At 39.0% G+C, this 17,453-nt stretch overlaps 1 protein-coding gene across 1 annotated transcript; it reads right to left on the bottom strand.

Annotated features, from left to right (window-relative positions):
* Positions 1–8,832: 8,832 nt before the first annotated feature.
* Positions 8,833–16,900, bottom strand: VPS25 (vacuolar protein sorting 25 homolog). Its single transcript, XM_075177398.1, has 6 exons — positions 16,757–16,900; positions 15,203–15,348; positions 13,387–13,440; positions 11,120–11,208; positions 9,738–9,813; positions 8,833–9,430 (listed from the first exon to the last, which is right to left on the bottom strand). Exons 1-6 carry the CDS (start codon positions 16,801–16,803, stop codon positions 9,318–9,320), a joined length of 525 nt encoding a protein of 174 aa, XP_075033499.1. The 5' UTR covers positions 16,804–16,900; the 3' UTR covers positions 8,833–9,317.
* Between the last annotated feature and the right edge of the window lie 553 nt (positions 16,901–17,453).

The raw sequence follows: 17,453 nt of genomic DNA, 5'->3' as shown, positions 1-17,453 counted from the left end.
ATTATAATTTCACTTCAGCCTTCTCTTTGATTAACTAAATTATATTAATTAACAAAAATTGATTAAGAACTTTTAGATAAGATTTCATCCATTTGGTGTTTGAACTAAATGATGTGTGATTAAGTTTAATGCTTTTAACGATTTTAGATGTAGTTCATGTGCTAGATGTTCGGCTGATCTAATTAATACAGGTGTTCCAATTAAACAAAGTGGAACACGACTATAAATGAAGATCCAGGAGAATGACAATTAACTGAAAAAGTCAGTGTAACACTGACGAAATGCATCAGGTAGTGGAACAGATAACCCCTCTTTTGTGGATCCAAAAGACCATACCAATCATTCTATAAGTTGGGAACTAACTTTCAACGAAATATCACACACGTAATATCTGCTCGGGCAGCTCTACTTGGTGTGCAGAACTTCTCAGCAGGACTACTAAGATCAGCGTTCACCGGGGAGTCATGGGGCCCGAAAACTGTGGAGGTTGTGGATGATCAAACCATCTTTTCTCCTCCTAATATACTATAGTCCTTATATTGTGGCTGCTTACTCCGGAGATAATTTACATAATTTTCGCTGACTTTTCTCTGCCCGTTTGATTGAACTCTTTAGCACTTTTACAACTGTGGATTTAGTTTTCTCGATTACAGAGATTGCATGCTTGTTTATATATTTAGAGGTCTGGATCCTAATCGGATAAACAAATTGATTGGTTATCTGTTTTGTATCAATTTGGTGTTGACTTTTACAATAAGAGTGTTCATTGGATGAAAGTAAAATTAATACTTATTAAGGAAATCACGCCTCATACTGATGAGCTACATATGCTTACTACATATTTCAGTGACGTTCTAGTGATTCCTTCTGCTGAATTCCTATACATACCATTGACACAATTATACAATCTAAACGGTGGTTAATTTTTGCCATTGCTGTATAGATAGATATGAATGTATAGGACTTCAATAGAATACATGCGCACACACACACAAACATATATTATTTTTTCTTATATTAGGTGAGTTTCATTGCTATATTTGATTGTGATATTTAGTATTATTTGTATTAGATTTAATAAATTTTTTCCATTTTAAATTAACTTATGATTCTACCATATTTATGCTGCTTTTTTCTCATTTAGACCATTACTCCTTGGCGCACCTTTTTATTGTATTTGTTTTCACCCTACTAATGGTTCTACTCTTGTGGTGTGAAAAGAGCTTTGCTCATGCAAGAACATCTCAGGTTTTTCATTTCCTCTGTCCCCCATTGTGGCCAAGCTTGACTTACCTCCTGGCCTCTCCAAGACTCAGTTTAGACGATGGACACAAGCAGGGATCTGCAGGTTGGGTCAGCTGGTAGTCAGTGAGAAGTTGTGCTCTTTTCAGGAGCTTCAATCCAAGTACTCCCCGTCCTCTGGGGAACAATGGAGATATGTTCAGGTGATGCACTATATTAGATTAGTTGCACTCGATCACTAGGTAGAGACCCATCTCTTTTTGAGGCTATGTTTCTGTCCCAAGCAGCCTCTTTTACAAGATACTGTTGGAGGATGCGTTTCAGTTTGCAGCTTCCTTTGGGAGAGAGAATTGGAAGCGCATGTTTCCCAGCTATCCTGGTCCACGGTATTTCAAGCTATACCAAGCTGCTTATTGAGTGTCTTAGTGTTCAAAATGCAATATGAGCTGTTGACTAGGTGGTACATGTGCACTTCCTCTCTCTATAGGAACAATCCACAAGTGCTCTCAACTTGTTGGAGGTGTAACAATGCCCCTGGAACGCTCTTCCACATATGGTGGGAGTGCACTCGTCTATCTAGTTTCTGGAATGAAGTGTTCAGGCTATTAAAAATAAGAGTTGGACATGAGGTTCCTAAGGATCCGGGCTTCCAGTTGCCCTCCCACACTAATATCCCAAGTTCTCAGTATAAGAAGTAGCTTCTAAACCACCTGAAAAACACAGCACTGGTGACCCTCCTTCGATTAGCGAATGGTATAAAAGTGTGGATCATTATATGTCCATGGATGATATTATTTTATCTGCCATGGATACGCACACAGTCTTTAAGGCCACTTGGTTTAGCTGTTTGGAGTTTAAATAATAAGTTGACTTTAAAGCATCCTTTGCCCTTCCTTCTCTGGCAGTTGGAGACAACATGTGACTCATCACTTCAGGATTAGGTCTCCCACAGGACAGGACCTATCTCGCCTCCCCGATCACCCTTGGCTTGCCACTCACTCCATGATTTCACTTGAACTCTGCCACTCCTGCTTACACCCTTTCATTCCTTCCCCACTCTCCTTCCTCTTTGTGTCACCCCATTTATTTGTTCTAATATTAAAATGCAATGTTGTGACATGATCATTGTCTAGCTACATACGCTAAGGTATCATGTCTCATGATATCTCTTTTGATATGTCCTTTATACTTTCTATGGAGCTTTGTATCCATTTTGTTGAGTTTGCACTCAGACATTTTCTCTTTCCAAATATAAAAGAGACTTCAATTTACCACCACAAAGAAAATTGATCCATTTGACAATTTTGTCAATGTACAGAAATTTCTTAGGAAGTTGAACAAATTTTTTTTTTTGCTGAAAAAACAATGGGAGCAATACAGAGAACAATTGCTATAAATTTAAGAAAGGGTTGACATTCAGCCCCATCCATATGAGGAAGGGTGTCATTGAAACTTTTGGCAAGTTGGTAGTAGATGGCTTGGGAACATTGAAGAATACCACTATTGGTAACACCAATTTAGCTAACAGTGAAAAACTGCATTGGGAACATTGAAATCCAATTCACATATCATCATTAAACCCAAAGATGGTGCAATTGTGGTTATGAACAAGTCACCATCAATTGAATGAGGGGTCTAAGTATCAGAAATTGAAAACTTATCCAGTGCATATGATTAGAAAGGAGTTTGACCATTTTATTAAATATTTAGAAAAATGGGCAGTAAGTAAAGAAACAGCGGATTTCTTCACTGTTGAGAATTACTCCACTCCGTTCATGTTGTACCAAAGATTCATATGCAAAAAGCATTTGATAGTATTGATTGGTCATTTCTACGGTGCATGCTTTTACACATGGGTCTAGGTCCAGTAGTGCTTCACAGGATTTTGGCTCTCTACTGTTCCCCCACAGCGCGTATTAAAATCAACGGGATGCTCTCGGAACCGGTGTTGATTGGTAATTGCAGGGCTGCCCACTAATTTTTGTGCTCTGTATGAAGGCTCTGGCTAGGTCCATGAGAGCAAATCCTGACATATCAGGATTACAGATAGGAGGGGTAGAATATAAATTAGCTGTTTGCGGTTGACCTCCTAGCCATGGTCCCTAATCCAATTATATCGATTCCAAACTTGGTCAAGGAATTTAAGCGTTTTGGTTCCCTAACTTCAAGATTAATTACTTGAAATCGGTGACCCTTAACATCTCACTATCTACCCCTGTAGCTCAGTGTATGCAACAAGCGTTTGCTTTCCAATGGCACCCCCATCATATTAAGTACCTACGTGTTTTGATCCATAGCGACCTGTCCCGCTATGTTGACTTCAATTTTGACGCTCTAATAACACTGCTCTCAGATCTGAGAGAGTGGAGGGGAAAGGCCTTCTCCTGGATAGGTCGAGTCAACATAATTAAGATGAATGTGCTTCCACGCGTCCCCTATCTTCTACAGACACTCCCAATCCACATGCCCGATAAATGGTTCTTTGACCTGTAGAGACTGTTGAAAGAGCGTGTGTGTGTACAACGATTCAAACATGATGTCCTGTACCGCCGCAAACACCCGGGGGTCCTACAACTTCACATTTTCCTTTAGATCACAATGCAGTCATGTTGGGGAGGATTGTGGAATGGACAATCTCTAAAGGTGAGAAACAGTGGATTAACATTGAGGGTGCAAATCTGCCCTCTCTGCTTTGACTTACCCAGTGGCTGAGCAAAAAACCTACCATTAAACATCCCACTAATGGCCCCTCCATCTCAAGGTAGTCTAGACTCCAATTAATCACTCACATATCCTCACCTATATTCCCTTTGCTTCCCATTTTTGACAATCCACTATTTTGCCGGGCGAGCAAGTCGGTCCATTGAAGACCTGGGCCTGAGCTGGAATCACACGAGTCAGCCAGCTGATTAACTCCAAGGGTGTTTCTCCCTTCACAGAAAGTTAGGCCAAATGGGAACTGCCGAATTAGGAAATCTGGAGATTTCTCCAAATTAAACATTTTCTGGCTTTGGGACTTTCCTGCACAGACACAACAAGGGATCTTACGGTGCTCTGTATGAATCGATATGTCAGGCTTCCAGCTGCCCTCACCTCCTCTCTATTATATATACACTCCTTAATGAAAATCTGCATAACTCCTTACCTAGATTTACCAGAGATTGGGAACGAGACCTGGGAAATCAGATCCAGGCAGCAGATTGGCCAAGCAGTCATGGAAACTCATTACCAGGTCACGTCAAGATGGTACCCATGCCCGGCCCAATTAGCAAGAATATACCTGGGGGTTCCGAAGGTTTGTTGGAGATGTCAGGAGGCCCCAGGCACCCCCTTCATAATATGATGGGACTGTGCAGTGCTTCGACCTTTCTGGACCCAGGTCACAGCAGTCTCTACAAATATATTGGGAGATGAAGTCCCTGGTAATCTTGTCTTTGGTTTCAGATTTCCAGCTTCAAAAAATCAATTCTGAAATAACTCATAATCAGCCGCCAAAGCAGTGATACCGACCAATTGGAGGTCCCCCACCCCCGTCCATCAGGAAATGGCTCCAGAGAATAGAATTCTATAGATCAATGGATGAGTTAATATTCTCCTCAGCGGATAAGTTTTCAGATTATTCTGCTACATGGTGTCTCTGGTTTGCATTGCAGGACGCAGGGAAACTAGTGGCGCTGACAAGCTCAACTCCCATCTCCTCAGCTGATAATGCCCCATCCTAACCATATGCACAATTAGGTAGCCCCCCACATCTCCATCCCCCTTTCTCTCTTACTTCCACTTTGCTTTTACTGGCGTTGCCTGAACGGTTTCACATTGTATCTTCTCCCTTTCTTTAGTCCATCTTTTTTTTGGGTGAAAAACTATCTGATATTCTTTGCAGAAAAACATAGCCACTCTAGTGGTTTGTTCAACTTGACTATGATGATGCAACCCATTGTTACCCATTCTGTACAATTTAATAAAGAAATATTACACTAAAGATTCATATGAGAGAAACCCCAACCCCAGAAACACCTATTATAGTTCCAATTAATTAACTATAAGTAACACTTTATTGAAAATTATTTATCTTTGTAATCAAGAAGTTGTCCTATTTGAAGGACACTTTTGACATTTTGAGTAAATTACAGGATATACAGTGACAGGGTGATTACTATTTTGTAGCAGCTAATGTCAGTTCATTGTATACGATTATTCAACATGAACAGGGTATTGAAGCTATTAGGGTGGTGTTATCAGAGGAAGAAGTTGATAAAGATTTGAAGAATTCACACTTAAGAGGATAGAGTTCGTGTTGATTTTGTTTTCTATTTTGAACCTCCAGAAGATTGGGACTGCCATGGGTACCACATTTGCCACCTACTATACTAACCTTTTAATGAGTTCCTGGGAAGATCAGTATGTATTGAACCATAATGAGCAGGGGTCAAGTTTCCTGGCATAGGTTCATAGACACCATCATTTTTATAGAGAAATGTTATGTTTTTGTCAAAACTTTAACAGTAGCCTTTATAACATTAAGCTATGTATGATATTAGTAAGGAATGTGTGAATTTCTTAGACCTTATTGTCTACGTTAAAGATGATGAAATACACACTAACACTATCAAAAAACCCACTGACAGCAATACTTATATCAAAGCTACTAGTCATCATTATGGGAATTGGCTAAAGAACATTCTTGTGGGCAATTTAAAAGACTAAAAAGGAACTGTTCAGATTTTTGAAATACAAGTAGCTGAGGTGAAAACACAGTTCCTCAAAAACAGTACTCAGAGGATTCAGTGAATAATGTTTTGGAGACAGTACAAATAATGGACAGACAATCTTTGTTGACTACAAAGCTACAAAGAAAAAGGAGGGATTAAGGCAAGACATTTCAGAAAATTAGAGAACAGTATTAAAAAGCATTGGCGGATACTCACACAGGATCCCACTCTTAGAGACATTTTACAGAATGTTCCAAAATGCATATATATGAAGGCCCCAATGTGAAGAATAGCTTAGTTTGGAGCAAAAAGACCCTCTGACACCTGGTTCGAATAGGAAAACCATGCGCTGGGTAGGGACCAGGCTGGACTTTATGAGAAAATATGACCCAACCCTGTGACTGCAGTGCTTCCCCTGTCAAGAGGAAATGGGACAGAAGAGGAACAGAAATACTAATCAAAAAATAATCAGGAGATCATGGAGGTATTGCAGAACAGTCACCCCTTGCTGACATAGCAGTGCTGTCATGACTGCCATTAGCTTTGTAAATGCCCTTGGTGTATTGCCAGACCAAAGGGTAGGGCTCAGAATTGGTAATGGGACACGTCCACCTCCAGAAGGGAGTGTTCTAAATCGGACTCTGCTAACCACCTGAACCGAAGCCGGGAATGAGCCAGACGCTTGCGCGGCCTGTTAGTAGACGACGTCTCCAATATCTTCTCTAGGAAGGAAGATACCTTAACCAGCCCCTGAGCAGACCTTTCTTGGTTTTGCATCCAGGGGGGTTCCTGTGATACCTGCAAGGCATCAGGGCCCCACTGAGACACCTTTCCCAAAGGTATCTATAGTTGGAGCCCCTAATGAAGCAGTACGAAAAGTATTGTCACCTACTGTCCCTGTGCATTTTTCTGTCAAAGTCCGCAATGAACCTAGCCAGTTGCTTAGCTCAGGTTGGGTGCGCCACCCTCCAGACGAATGCAGTCATAAATCCTCACACTCACAAGCCGCGCATTTGACAATCGGGTTCGACCATCCACTTGGCAACTTTACTTGACACCTAGAACAGTTGAAGCACACCACTGAGTTGGCTCCAGCAGCCTTGGACATGGAACTCAATCCTTTATCTGTCAGTACTCAATACACAAGTGAATAAAATAACCTAACCTGGGTAAGGGTCAGGACTCAATTAACCCAAGAGGTTACAGCGACACAAGAAAAACACGAGAAAAGGTACTCATACAGTAATGGAAAGAGTACAGTACGAATACACAGGTTAAAACAGTCCCAATACCACACAGCCGGATATAAACCTTTCCCTCCCAGGTAAAGAAGTGATCACGTAGCGCAGAGGCAAGGGAGCAGATTAAATTGGCGGGCTTTTACATGTAGAAAATCCGGCAATAGGGGAGGTGCCACCCCTCAGGAACAAGCACCTCGTCCTCTCTCAACATGGCGGCTCTGTTTGTACTTCCACTAATCCTGGTGGAAGCTGTACTAGATAAAGCCCCTACCAGGTTTCTCTCCCCTTGCTACCTGCGTTTCCAAGGCTGTCTGTCCTCAGCAGCTAGTGGGTGGAGACCGCTTGCAGCCCCATCTCACAATGCTTGGGGGAGACTGGGGTTACATTCTGTGGCCCCTGGCACAGTCCACTTGCATCTTCTGGGTCCCCTGTCCCTGTGTACTGTGACCAGGTGACCCTTTGCCAGGAGCCCAGTGATGGAGCGGGAGGCAGCAAGGGAGCCCTGACGGCGTCCTCTCCACTCTCTCTGGCGGTGCTCACTTCCGAATTAACGCCTTTAGAAAATTAAAATTAACTAATTAAGAATTTGCCATACTTAGTACACAGTTAAAAACGGATTGTCCTTCATCCATGGGGCATAGAGGGGAGAGAGTAGGCCAGTCAGGTCATTAGAATGTGGTGCCTTACTTCCAGCACAGTGCCCTCTGTACTCTAAGGTCAGCAGTGTCCACCAAAATGGCTGTGCAAGAGAAATAAGATCAGGAACTTCATTACGTGTAACTTGAAGAATGTCACTTACTGCAATGTGAATGCAATAAGCAATGTATTGACAAAAATAGCTGGCTGCTTACATATTTGAGTGAGTGAACATATTCAAATTATAAAGTAGGGCTTTAATTCACTATCTGCCCACTTTAGGGATACTCATCGTGTTCTGTAGATTCTTTGAGATTATTATGTGGGATAAAACAGATTAAAGCTGACTGTTGGGATAACAATTTAGATGAAAGATTAGCTAAGGCAGAGATGTAAACCATATACGGATTGAAAATCTAAGCTCCAGACAGCCTGAATGCAGAGTTTGAGCTGAAATGGTTTTTTATAAATTATGCAGTACCATAAGAGGGGTGTACATGTTTTCCCACTATATGTTGAAAATATTAATTTGAATAATAAGATTTTGCTTGTTATATTATACACCTTTGAGGTAGTGAGGTTCCATAACTTTTGATATACATCCAGTTTATAATATATATCGTTGTTGCTATGTTTAACATTGCTAAGGTAATCACTTCGTAAACATGCAAAGGAGGGAACCCCCTTTGCACTGTTTAATATACTAAGAGAAACCTTTTTTCCCTATATGCTGGGTTGAACGGTTCTGTGGCCATCCCACACGATTTGTAGTTATAAAAGAGCTGGTGAGCAAGAGATTGCCTACCTCTGTTTTAGAGTGTCACCTATGCACATGGAATAATATGTACTTTTAGCCAGCATTTGTAGGCCAAGCAAAGGCTAGTGGATACAACTGTTGATTTTATGAAAGAATATGGATAATTAGGAGGTGTTTTTCTGTTTACATAAGCTACTATACAATCCATTTTGCCCCAATTTTCAATTAAGTAATGCCAGACAGGTAGGTGGAGCCTGTTTATTGGATTCATACAGAGAGATTTAGCTTGTTGTTGATATTACCCACATACCAAAATGCCTCTGAATGTAAGAAATCAAGTTAAAATTTCCTAACAAGGTCTGACCAACTATAAGCAAAACCAAAATGATAGAATGTTGATATGTTGACAAATATTTGCAACTCCTTTATTTGTTTTCAGCCATTTCATCAAACGTGTAACATCAACCTGGATATTTATTCTCAGGAGTGTAAAGATGAAAGAGTCTCACCAGATCACTGCTATATATACACACACCCAAACATCACAGAGTAAAGATAGGACCTCATCTCGCAGTGGATAAAACCAGTGTGTTCCATCATCACAAGAATCTACTTCCACCTTAGGATATACACAAGCGTCCAAAAAATGACAGGAGACCATATTCCCCTTTGGCTACAAAAGAAGTTCTAGTTCCATCCAGCAGTTGGACAGGACTGGAATAATGTTCGTTAAAAGAACTTCACACCCTTGCTGTCATTTAGTGTAATGATCTCCGCTTTGTGTTCCAGTTGCAGGGCTTCCAAAGATCTTTGTAGCATGCCTTCATCCAGCCCATGAAATTCTGAATGACAACAAATAAAATTAGATTGATACCAGAGGGAGAAGCTGGAAAATGTGCTTTAAAACAGTAAAATAAGAATTAATTTCATATAAACATAGCAAAACATAATTTCAGAATTAGCTTCTTGGGCTAGGCCAGAATTGCTTAACACATGTACTGACCCTACCAAGGACTGACATTTCAAGGTCTTCCTAGTACCTTACTGGCTTCACCAAATAGACACATTTAACATAATATGCAAGCAGTGTATAAGGAGTTAGAACTGAGTGGAACAACAAGAAGCTAGAATGTGAGCTACCATCCTTACCTTCACCTTCTGTGTCATCGCCACTAATCAGCTCATAAACCGTGAAAACAGAATTGGTCATTGCATTCTTTGAAACCTAGCAAGAAATATAAATTATTCCAGAATACCGTCCATGAGTAAGAGGTACACAGCCATTACTAATAAGAAATGAAGGAAAAAAAAAAAGATTGAAGAGGGCACTACCTATTAGACTTTACAATCTAAAGTGAAAAAGATACAAGATTTGAGCTGAAAGTGAGTAAACAGTTTTAACACGCAGTAAATGAAAATTGCTGGAGAAATATGGTAAGCGAAAGGAAATCAGGATAGACTTCTCTGAAATGGTGAGGTTTCAGCAACCATTTAAAGTTTGAAAAACATGGCACAGTTTTAATATAGCCTGTGAGAGTTCCAAAGGAGAGAAGCTGCTCTAGAAAAGTTCTGTTGATGTGCATGTCAGGAGTTAACAAGAAAAGTCATGGGCATAAAGAGTGGTTGGGAGAGATTTGTGATGAGGTTATATATGTAAAAAGGGGCAGAATTGTGAATGGCTTATAGGTAGAAGAACAAGGGTAAAGATTTCCATAGAAGGGCAGCCAAGCTTGTTGTTAGTGCTATGGATAAGCAAGGCCCTCTGGTCTATGGAGGGGAAGGCTAATAACAGAGGGTAGTCAAGCCAAGATATGAGTGCATGAGCCAAATCCTTTGGACATTTTTTTTTTTTTTAAAAGATATTGTGACAGTGACAGATACAGGAATTAATCATTGATTGAATGACCTGTTGATAAAGAGTTTTTATTGCCACTGAATTTAAAAAGGGAAAATATGCTGATGCACATCTCCTACTCTAATATTGGTGTACTACATTGGGAAAACAAGGTAATTTACAGGTAACCATGAACACTTATGAGCTGATGCAAAGTGGGATGTACATCAGTTTAAGTAGTGTATCTACTGTGAAATCACACTGTGAATGCCCAGAAAGCTGACGTACGCATAAGCTCCTACGCAGACTTGCATGACTCTGACACCCACTGGCGCCTGAAGAGGCGAGATGGAGGAGGGAAGGGATGTACACAGGCCAAGTACACTAAATGCTGCTCATGCTGACCTGCAGAAACACACAAATATACGCCTCTTAGGAGGCATATGTTTTGCACTCACTTTTGGGCAGGAAGAAGTACACACTGATGATGATGACTTGTAAACACGATTCATATGCTGCTGATGCAGATATGGCCACATTTCGAGGTGCATACGGCTTTGCCTATGAGTGGGAATGTGGTGGTTTTCCACGCTCTTTTTATTAAGAGTTACTACCGTTTTGTGCCCAACTCCGAATAATTCCCCTAGACTTCAATTTCTCCTGAGAACCAGAAGATAACAGTGTTTTACACACTTACCCATTGGTAAATTATTTTTCCCCACTCATCTGGCCTCCTCCACATTATAAGGAATCTGGTTTTATTTTTATCCAACCATTCCAGATTACCTGCAATAAATAAAAGCAATAGTTAAAATGAGTTATAAATATATTTTTTTTTATTAAAGTGAATCAGAAGGTGATTTTATGCCCCGAATCAGAAGGTGATTTTATGCCCCTGCTCATACCCAGAGACTCACACTACATCAGTGAAGCATACAGCAAAAAGCCAAAGAATTTTAATCCCGTGGCCAAATGTTTCACAAGCCGCATCTTAATTGTCATAGTATTCACGAAGGAACTCAATTCTCAGTGGTAATTTTTTTTTTTTAACACCGTGGTAAGTGATTTTAACGTGGTTTTCACTTATTGTGGAGCGCGTTAACTGAACCCTTATTCAAATCTATCTTTAACGCAACGTTTTGTTAGCCAAAACAGTACCATACCGGAAAAGTAGATGATCCATTGAAAGTACAGGGAGGGAGAAGCGTTAAAAGCTATTCAATTCTTTTTTAATGTGGCGCGGTAAACTGTCAAATCGCCAGTTTTATCTCACACCTCTCATGGCAGAAAACTATTGAAATCATGCAATAGTGTAAAGAAAAAAAAAAAGAAAAATTTTGTTTCTCAGTAATGTATAAAATGGAAAAGGTGATTTGTTTTTATTTTATCTTTTTTTTTTTTTACAAAAAACAAGTAAAAAAATTAATGAACACAATAATCACTAATTAATATATGTACTAATATGTATGTACTAATGTGTTTTGTCATGGTATAGATAATTGTATAGTAAAAAAAGTAAAGGAAAAAAAAAGTATATTAAAAAAAGTACTGTATGTAGATATTATAAAATAGAAGGTTGTGTAATGCAATGCATTTTTTTTTATTATAGATGACCGCATTAAACCCTCCCCTTCACTCCCCTAAAGATTTGCAAGCGCCAATAGTTAACGAACGAGGCCGGAGTTACCTGGTTTTAAATTGAATAGCACGATTTTTTACGCTGCGATACTTAAAAACGGTTGCGCCCGCGGGTCAAAACCTGCGCGGATGATTTTTTTTTTTTTTAACGCTGCAAAAAATAAATAAGTACCACGGTCAATTGAATTCTCCCCACAGACTCTTATTTTCATCTCCATGTTGAGCACAAATCTAATATTGTCCTTCCACAAAAAGCCCCCTAGTCAGAACATAGGGGAAACTTTTGATTTTATATTTACGTTTGCTATGCAGTAATGAATGCAACCTAATGTTACTTTTTATCTGCCAGAGGTGGCTAACAGAGTACTGCCTGCAGTGTCCTGCAATGGGATTACAGCAGGAACATCTGCTGAGTGCAGGAAGAGATCTCCAAACCCCGCAAACACAGCCGTACCTCAAATATTTTCAGTTCTACTAAGCATTATCAAAATGTGCCAACATTCTATGGGAGAACATAAAAAGATCATTAAACTGAAGCATTATTAATTTTGACAAGAGTGTGAAAATGATGTGGTTCTAAGAAATGTAATCCTAATTTGAGAGATGCTTTGTTAATAAGGCAATGTTTCAAATGCCAACAAGCTTATAATATTTTTCTTCAATTACAATTTATAGCACACACATAGGCAGTGAAATAGTGTGTAATTTTTCTATGTTTGTCAACTTAATTAAACAATAAAACCTGTAAAAAGAAAAATGAAACAAAGGAAATAAGAATAGGCGAGGAGGGATGGAACCCGAACACCTTAAAAAATTAGAGCTTTGGATTTACACAAAAAGTAGCAAAAACAGGTCAAAGTGAGGTCCTTATCACATAATCAGTCATGGCAACCATATTTTGTCAAAACTTTCCATATTGTTCATCAGAGTAGTCAACAATCTCTTGTCATATCGAAATTTGTATCTGATTCCTTTGCACATAAAAATACCCCCATGTATAGCAATAATGGGGGCATCAGACTCCCCACATTACATGAAGCCAAGAGCTGGCACATGGTGTAGATCTTGGTGCTGGAGGACTCAGCTTCAATACAGTTCTATGGAAGCGGTCCCGCTGAGCTGTACGTAAGAGTGATGGATGGTTTTGCAGTATGCTTGTTGCAGCTACATGTGCAGGTTGGTCAAAAAAGTGTTGAACAAGACAATATATTTTTCCAATATGTTTTACTGGACTCTTATAGAAATGGTGAAAAAAACAAACATTCTAACATGAATAGCATAGAACTTCTTTTTAAATTAAGATATTACATAGCAGCATCTATTCACCTTTTTTCCTCAGTTCCTCTAAGACTACCTGTACAGACTCCAAGGATAGCTTTCCTTGCAAAGTCAAGGAATTTAAAGGCAAAAGTATGAAATTTTACATGCATTGAAAAGCAGTATAAAAGTATAAAATGATTCACAGTACAATAAGCACAATACATGAAATCAGAACCAGTGTACTTTCGTAAATGAAATTTTACATTGTCATCCAAACTGAATATAAACAAAATAATCACTTCTAATGGAAAGTAGCCACAAAACTGATTAGGGTTCTGCTCAGACATTCAAACATCATTTGGTCGCATCAAAATTTACATTAAAAAAAAGCATTCTGGGGGGGAATTCAACTAGCCGTGAAGCCTCTCACGAATGTTCCAGAGACAGTTTGCCGTGGAAATTTTGCCAGTAATCCCTGCTCATTTGGCCTTGCACCCCGTAGAGGTGCGAGGAAAAATGAGCGGAAAAGTCTACCGTAATTGCAATGCACGTGGCGCGATGTCTAAGTTCCACATCGTTGGCAATTGAATTATCTCTTAGCAATGTACTATGAATGAATTCAAAAACATAAATTTACAGATGATGCGTGTAAAAAGAAAAAGAAAAACATTTTTTAACCAGTTCTATGGTATTATAACTGCCCATCCAGATAAAAAAATAGTTTCAATATTACAAGACACACAAGACGTACAGACAATGTAACAATATACTTATCCGAAAACAATAATACATAGATAACGTTTCCAACTTTTAATGGAATTGTTCCTTTTTGGGTTTAACCTACCCAGCATTAGATTTTTCACAGCAAAAATTGGAAGGGAAATGGGAGACATCTGAACAACTGTGATACCAGTATTCTTTAGTCACGCAGCTTTAAAGAATAGTACCATAAAATAGGTAAACAATGTTATAAATAGATGAAAAAAAATGTATCCAAAATATCCAAATGTCAATTTTTCAAAATTGTACAATTCTCAAACAATTGCTAGTGCTATTTAAACTAAAAAATTATCTATCCCTAACAAAAAGCATTAATAATACAGATATTAGAAATAATAAGGCAGCCACCAAATAAATACACAAGCCTTTCCTATATGTTGCTAACCTGACTACTATAATCTAATGAAGGGAATAGATTAAACCTCTGTAATGTATTTGGAAACAATAAGATAAGACCCGCCACCCCCTATGTAACATCACCAAAACTAACCATTCATGTGCCAAGAGTTTGTGGTACATGAATGATTTACTTCTAAAATCTTGAGACTGTAACCCTGGCATGGCACTACATACAAGCAGATACAAGTCTGGTGTAGAAATCAAAATCCAGTGAAAGTCTGCCGATGTTCACCAGAGCATTATAACATTAATTTATTTCTAGATAATAAAAGAAAAACCTTTTACATTTAAGACATTAGTGGAAAGCTTCCAGACTAGGGATATGAGGGTGAATAACACAGCATCGTTGCGATCTGTATACGCTTAGCAGTTTGAAATGGTTTGCCTTGACAATGAGGGAAACAATGATAGAGTAGCCTGTCATATATAGTCACGGAAAATGGATCTTGTAAAGAAAATAAGTCAGATAGTGCATTTCATTGACATGCATGACCATTAGTATTTAAGTATTGTAGATATGCATAATTTACAGATGATGGGTTTCTTTTTTGACATTATGCATAATGGGTGCCTCTTGCCTTGTAGGAATATATATTGTAGGAATATAAAATATATTCCTACAAGACACGAGAAGACCATTATTCAATAAATAACAACAACAAAACAACTACTGTGGCAGACACCTTTACGTTACGAAGGATACTCTGTATTTTCTTATTGTTGAACAAGGGGCTTTCTTGTATTTCCATTACAGTTATTGTGTACAGTTTGTTGTGGCGGCAGTAAGACAGAACTAAGGAACTCCATGCTGACAACTGCTTCTGTCTGGTGTCAACGTTAGGCTGTAACCTGTACATAAGAAGTAAAATACAGAGAAATTAGCAGTCTGCAGTCAGAATGAGATAACAGATGCACCCTGATTTCTGGGTATTAGGAGGCCAGAGCGGACACATCATTATGTCTTTGTATTAAGAGGAGTTGAGGAGAGATGTTTCCAGATATCTGCTTATTAGGAGTAGCAGCACGTGACAGGGGACGCATCCAGATGTCTGTGTATTAGGAGCAGGTGACAGGGGACAAATCCAGATGTCTGTGTATTTCAAGGAAATGAGACAGGACATGTTCTGATGTTAGTGTTTTAGGAAGAGATGAGAAGAATGTGTTTGTGTATTAGACGACAAAGGTATATACCCTAATACTTGCATATTAGTTGCTTGAGAAATATTTAAACTTTGATGTCTGTGTATTAGGAAGAGAAAGATCTATGCCTTGATATCTGTATATTAGGAGGAGATTAAATGGACATGTTCTGGTTACTGTGTATTAGGAGATTAAAGGGATGATTTCAGATGTCTATGTATAAAGAGGGAGAGATACAAACACCCTGATGGCTGAGTTTTAGAAGATGAGAGGCACATTTTCTGACTTCTGTTTATTAGGAGAACGTTCTGTACTCTGATGTCTGCATTAGGGGAAAATTTCAAGCATTTCTATTTCTATTAACCTTTATTTATAAAGCTCCAACATAGTACACAGCACTGTACATTGAGAGGTTCAAAGTACAAATAAATAGCATATAACGACATGAAACAGAGGGTAAAGATGGTCCAGCTTACAATCTAATAGATGTGGGGAGCAATTAATACATAAGGTAGAGGAATAACAATTAATTTTGGTGGAGGGAAAGTGTATGTGGCTAATATAAGGCAGAAACATTACCAGCAACCAAACTAGTCATAGGGGAACTAGTATTTATGTGTAGCTAGCTACTAATTTTGTAAGACTTTATTATGGACAAAAACCTAGAAAATCTTAGTTTAACTATTTACTTATCCACATATTTTCTGTACGATTTGCGGTAGGAGTCAGTGAAATAAGAGGATTATAATATTAACTTCTTGATGTTGTTTGCTTCGGAAACTAAATTTTGGGATACATGAAACTGTCACTAAAGCTAATGAACTTGGGAACAAAATAACTACCACTGGGAGTGATAATCTGTCATATATCCTACAATAGTCTATTATTCTAAGAACAGAATAACTAATATTTGTGTAGGTATTGTGGATGGAATATCAATTATACCCAGCATTGAAAAAGTTCAAACTTAAGTGAGTGCTTCACTCATTTACTACCGCACTTCCTGGTTTCTACCGGAACTCTTAGGTGTAACACCTGTACTAGAAGTGGTGCTCTCTTCTAACCCTCCCCCTATGTCATGTAACACATTCATCCCATGGCAACATCGGGGTCTCACGTGTAGAAGGGGGGGAAGTTGTACTGCCAAGGCCACTCGAACCCCATCTCCGCGGCGCGTCCGCTAATGTCTTACGGCCGGGAACTGGAGACTCGGTCTCTGGCCACAGAGTTCCGGGTTCCGACGACTGCCCCTGTGCTGCGAATTGATTGGCAGACAAGGAAGGAGGGCGGTACCGGATTGGTGAGGAGGCGGGAGCGATTATGTTGCCAGGGTAACAGGAGAAATGTTAGTAAGTACACAGGTAGAGCTGTGAGGTGAGGCTGCGATGTGCAGCAATGGTTGTACGTCCGCCCAGTGTATATGTATTACATATATCCTAACAAACGTGTAATGGTTAAAGAGGGACACAATTAACATTGTTGATTTTGCGATTCAAAATCTATTTGTAATTTACATGTGAGAAGTTTGTCAGCCTAACTTATAAATGTTTTTTGTTTTACATGCTTTGTAAGCACCTGGGAACCTGGCACTACAATTTGCAAACACATTGCCAGCAGTGCATTACAATGTTTTCTATTATATGTCATCCTCTTTAAAATAACACTATATAGCACATGTTTTGGCTGGTGGTTTAAGCTGTAGGAGTGTTGTTGTATTGATCAAGTGATGGTTCTGATAGTTAATTGTAATTTTTTTTGTTTAAATTTGTAATAGATGTTCTTAAAAAATCTGTGTTAGATTCCTCTTGTATATG

Source organism: Mixophyes fleayi, chromosome 6 (genome assembly GCF_038048845.1).
Source record: "Mixophyes fleayi isolate aMixFle1 chromosome 6, aMixFle1.hap1, whole genome shotgun sequence".
NCBI lineage: Eukaryota > Metazoa > Chordata > Amphibia > Anura > Limnodynastidae > Mixophyes > Mixophyes fleayi.
Note: the sequence above shows the minus strand (reverse complement) of the source record. Positions and strands in the feature narration are given on the sequence as shown.

Excerpts from the sequence above, each read along its gene's own strand:
- VPS25 (XM_075177398.1), bottom strand. The coding sequence starts at position 16,803 with ATGGGGTTCGAGTGGCCTTGGCAGTACAACTTCCCCCCCTTCTACAC. Across the intron at positions 9,814-11,119 it reads GAAAAATAATTTACCAATGG|GTTTCAAAGAATGCAATGAC; the intron begins GTAAGTGTGTAA and ends ATTTCTTGCTAG. Across the intron at positions 9,431-9,737 it reads CGATGACACAGAAGGTGAAG|AATTTCATGGGCTGGATGAA; the intron begins GTAAGGATGGTA and ends GTTGTCATTCAG.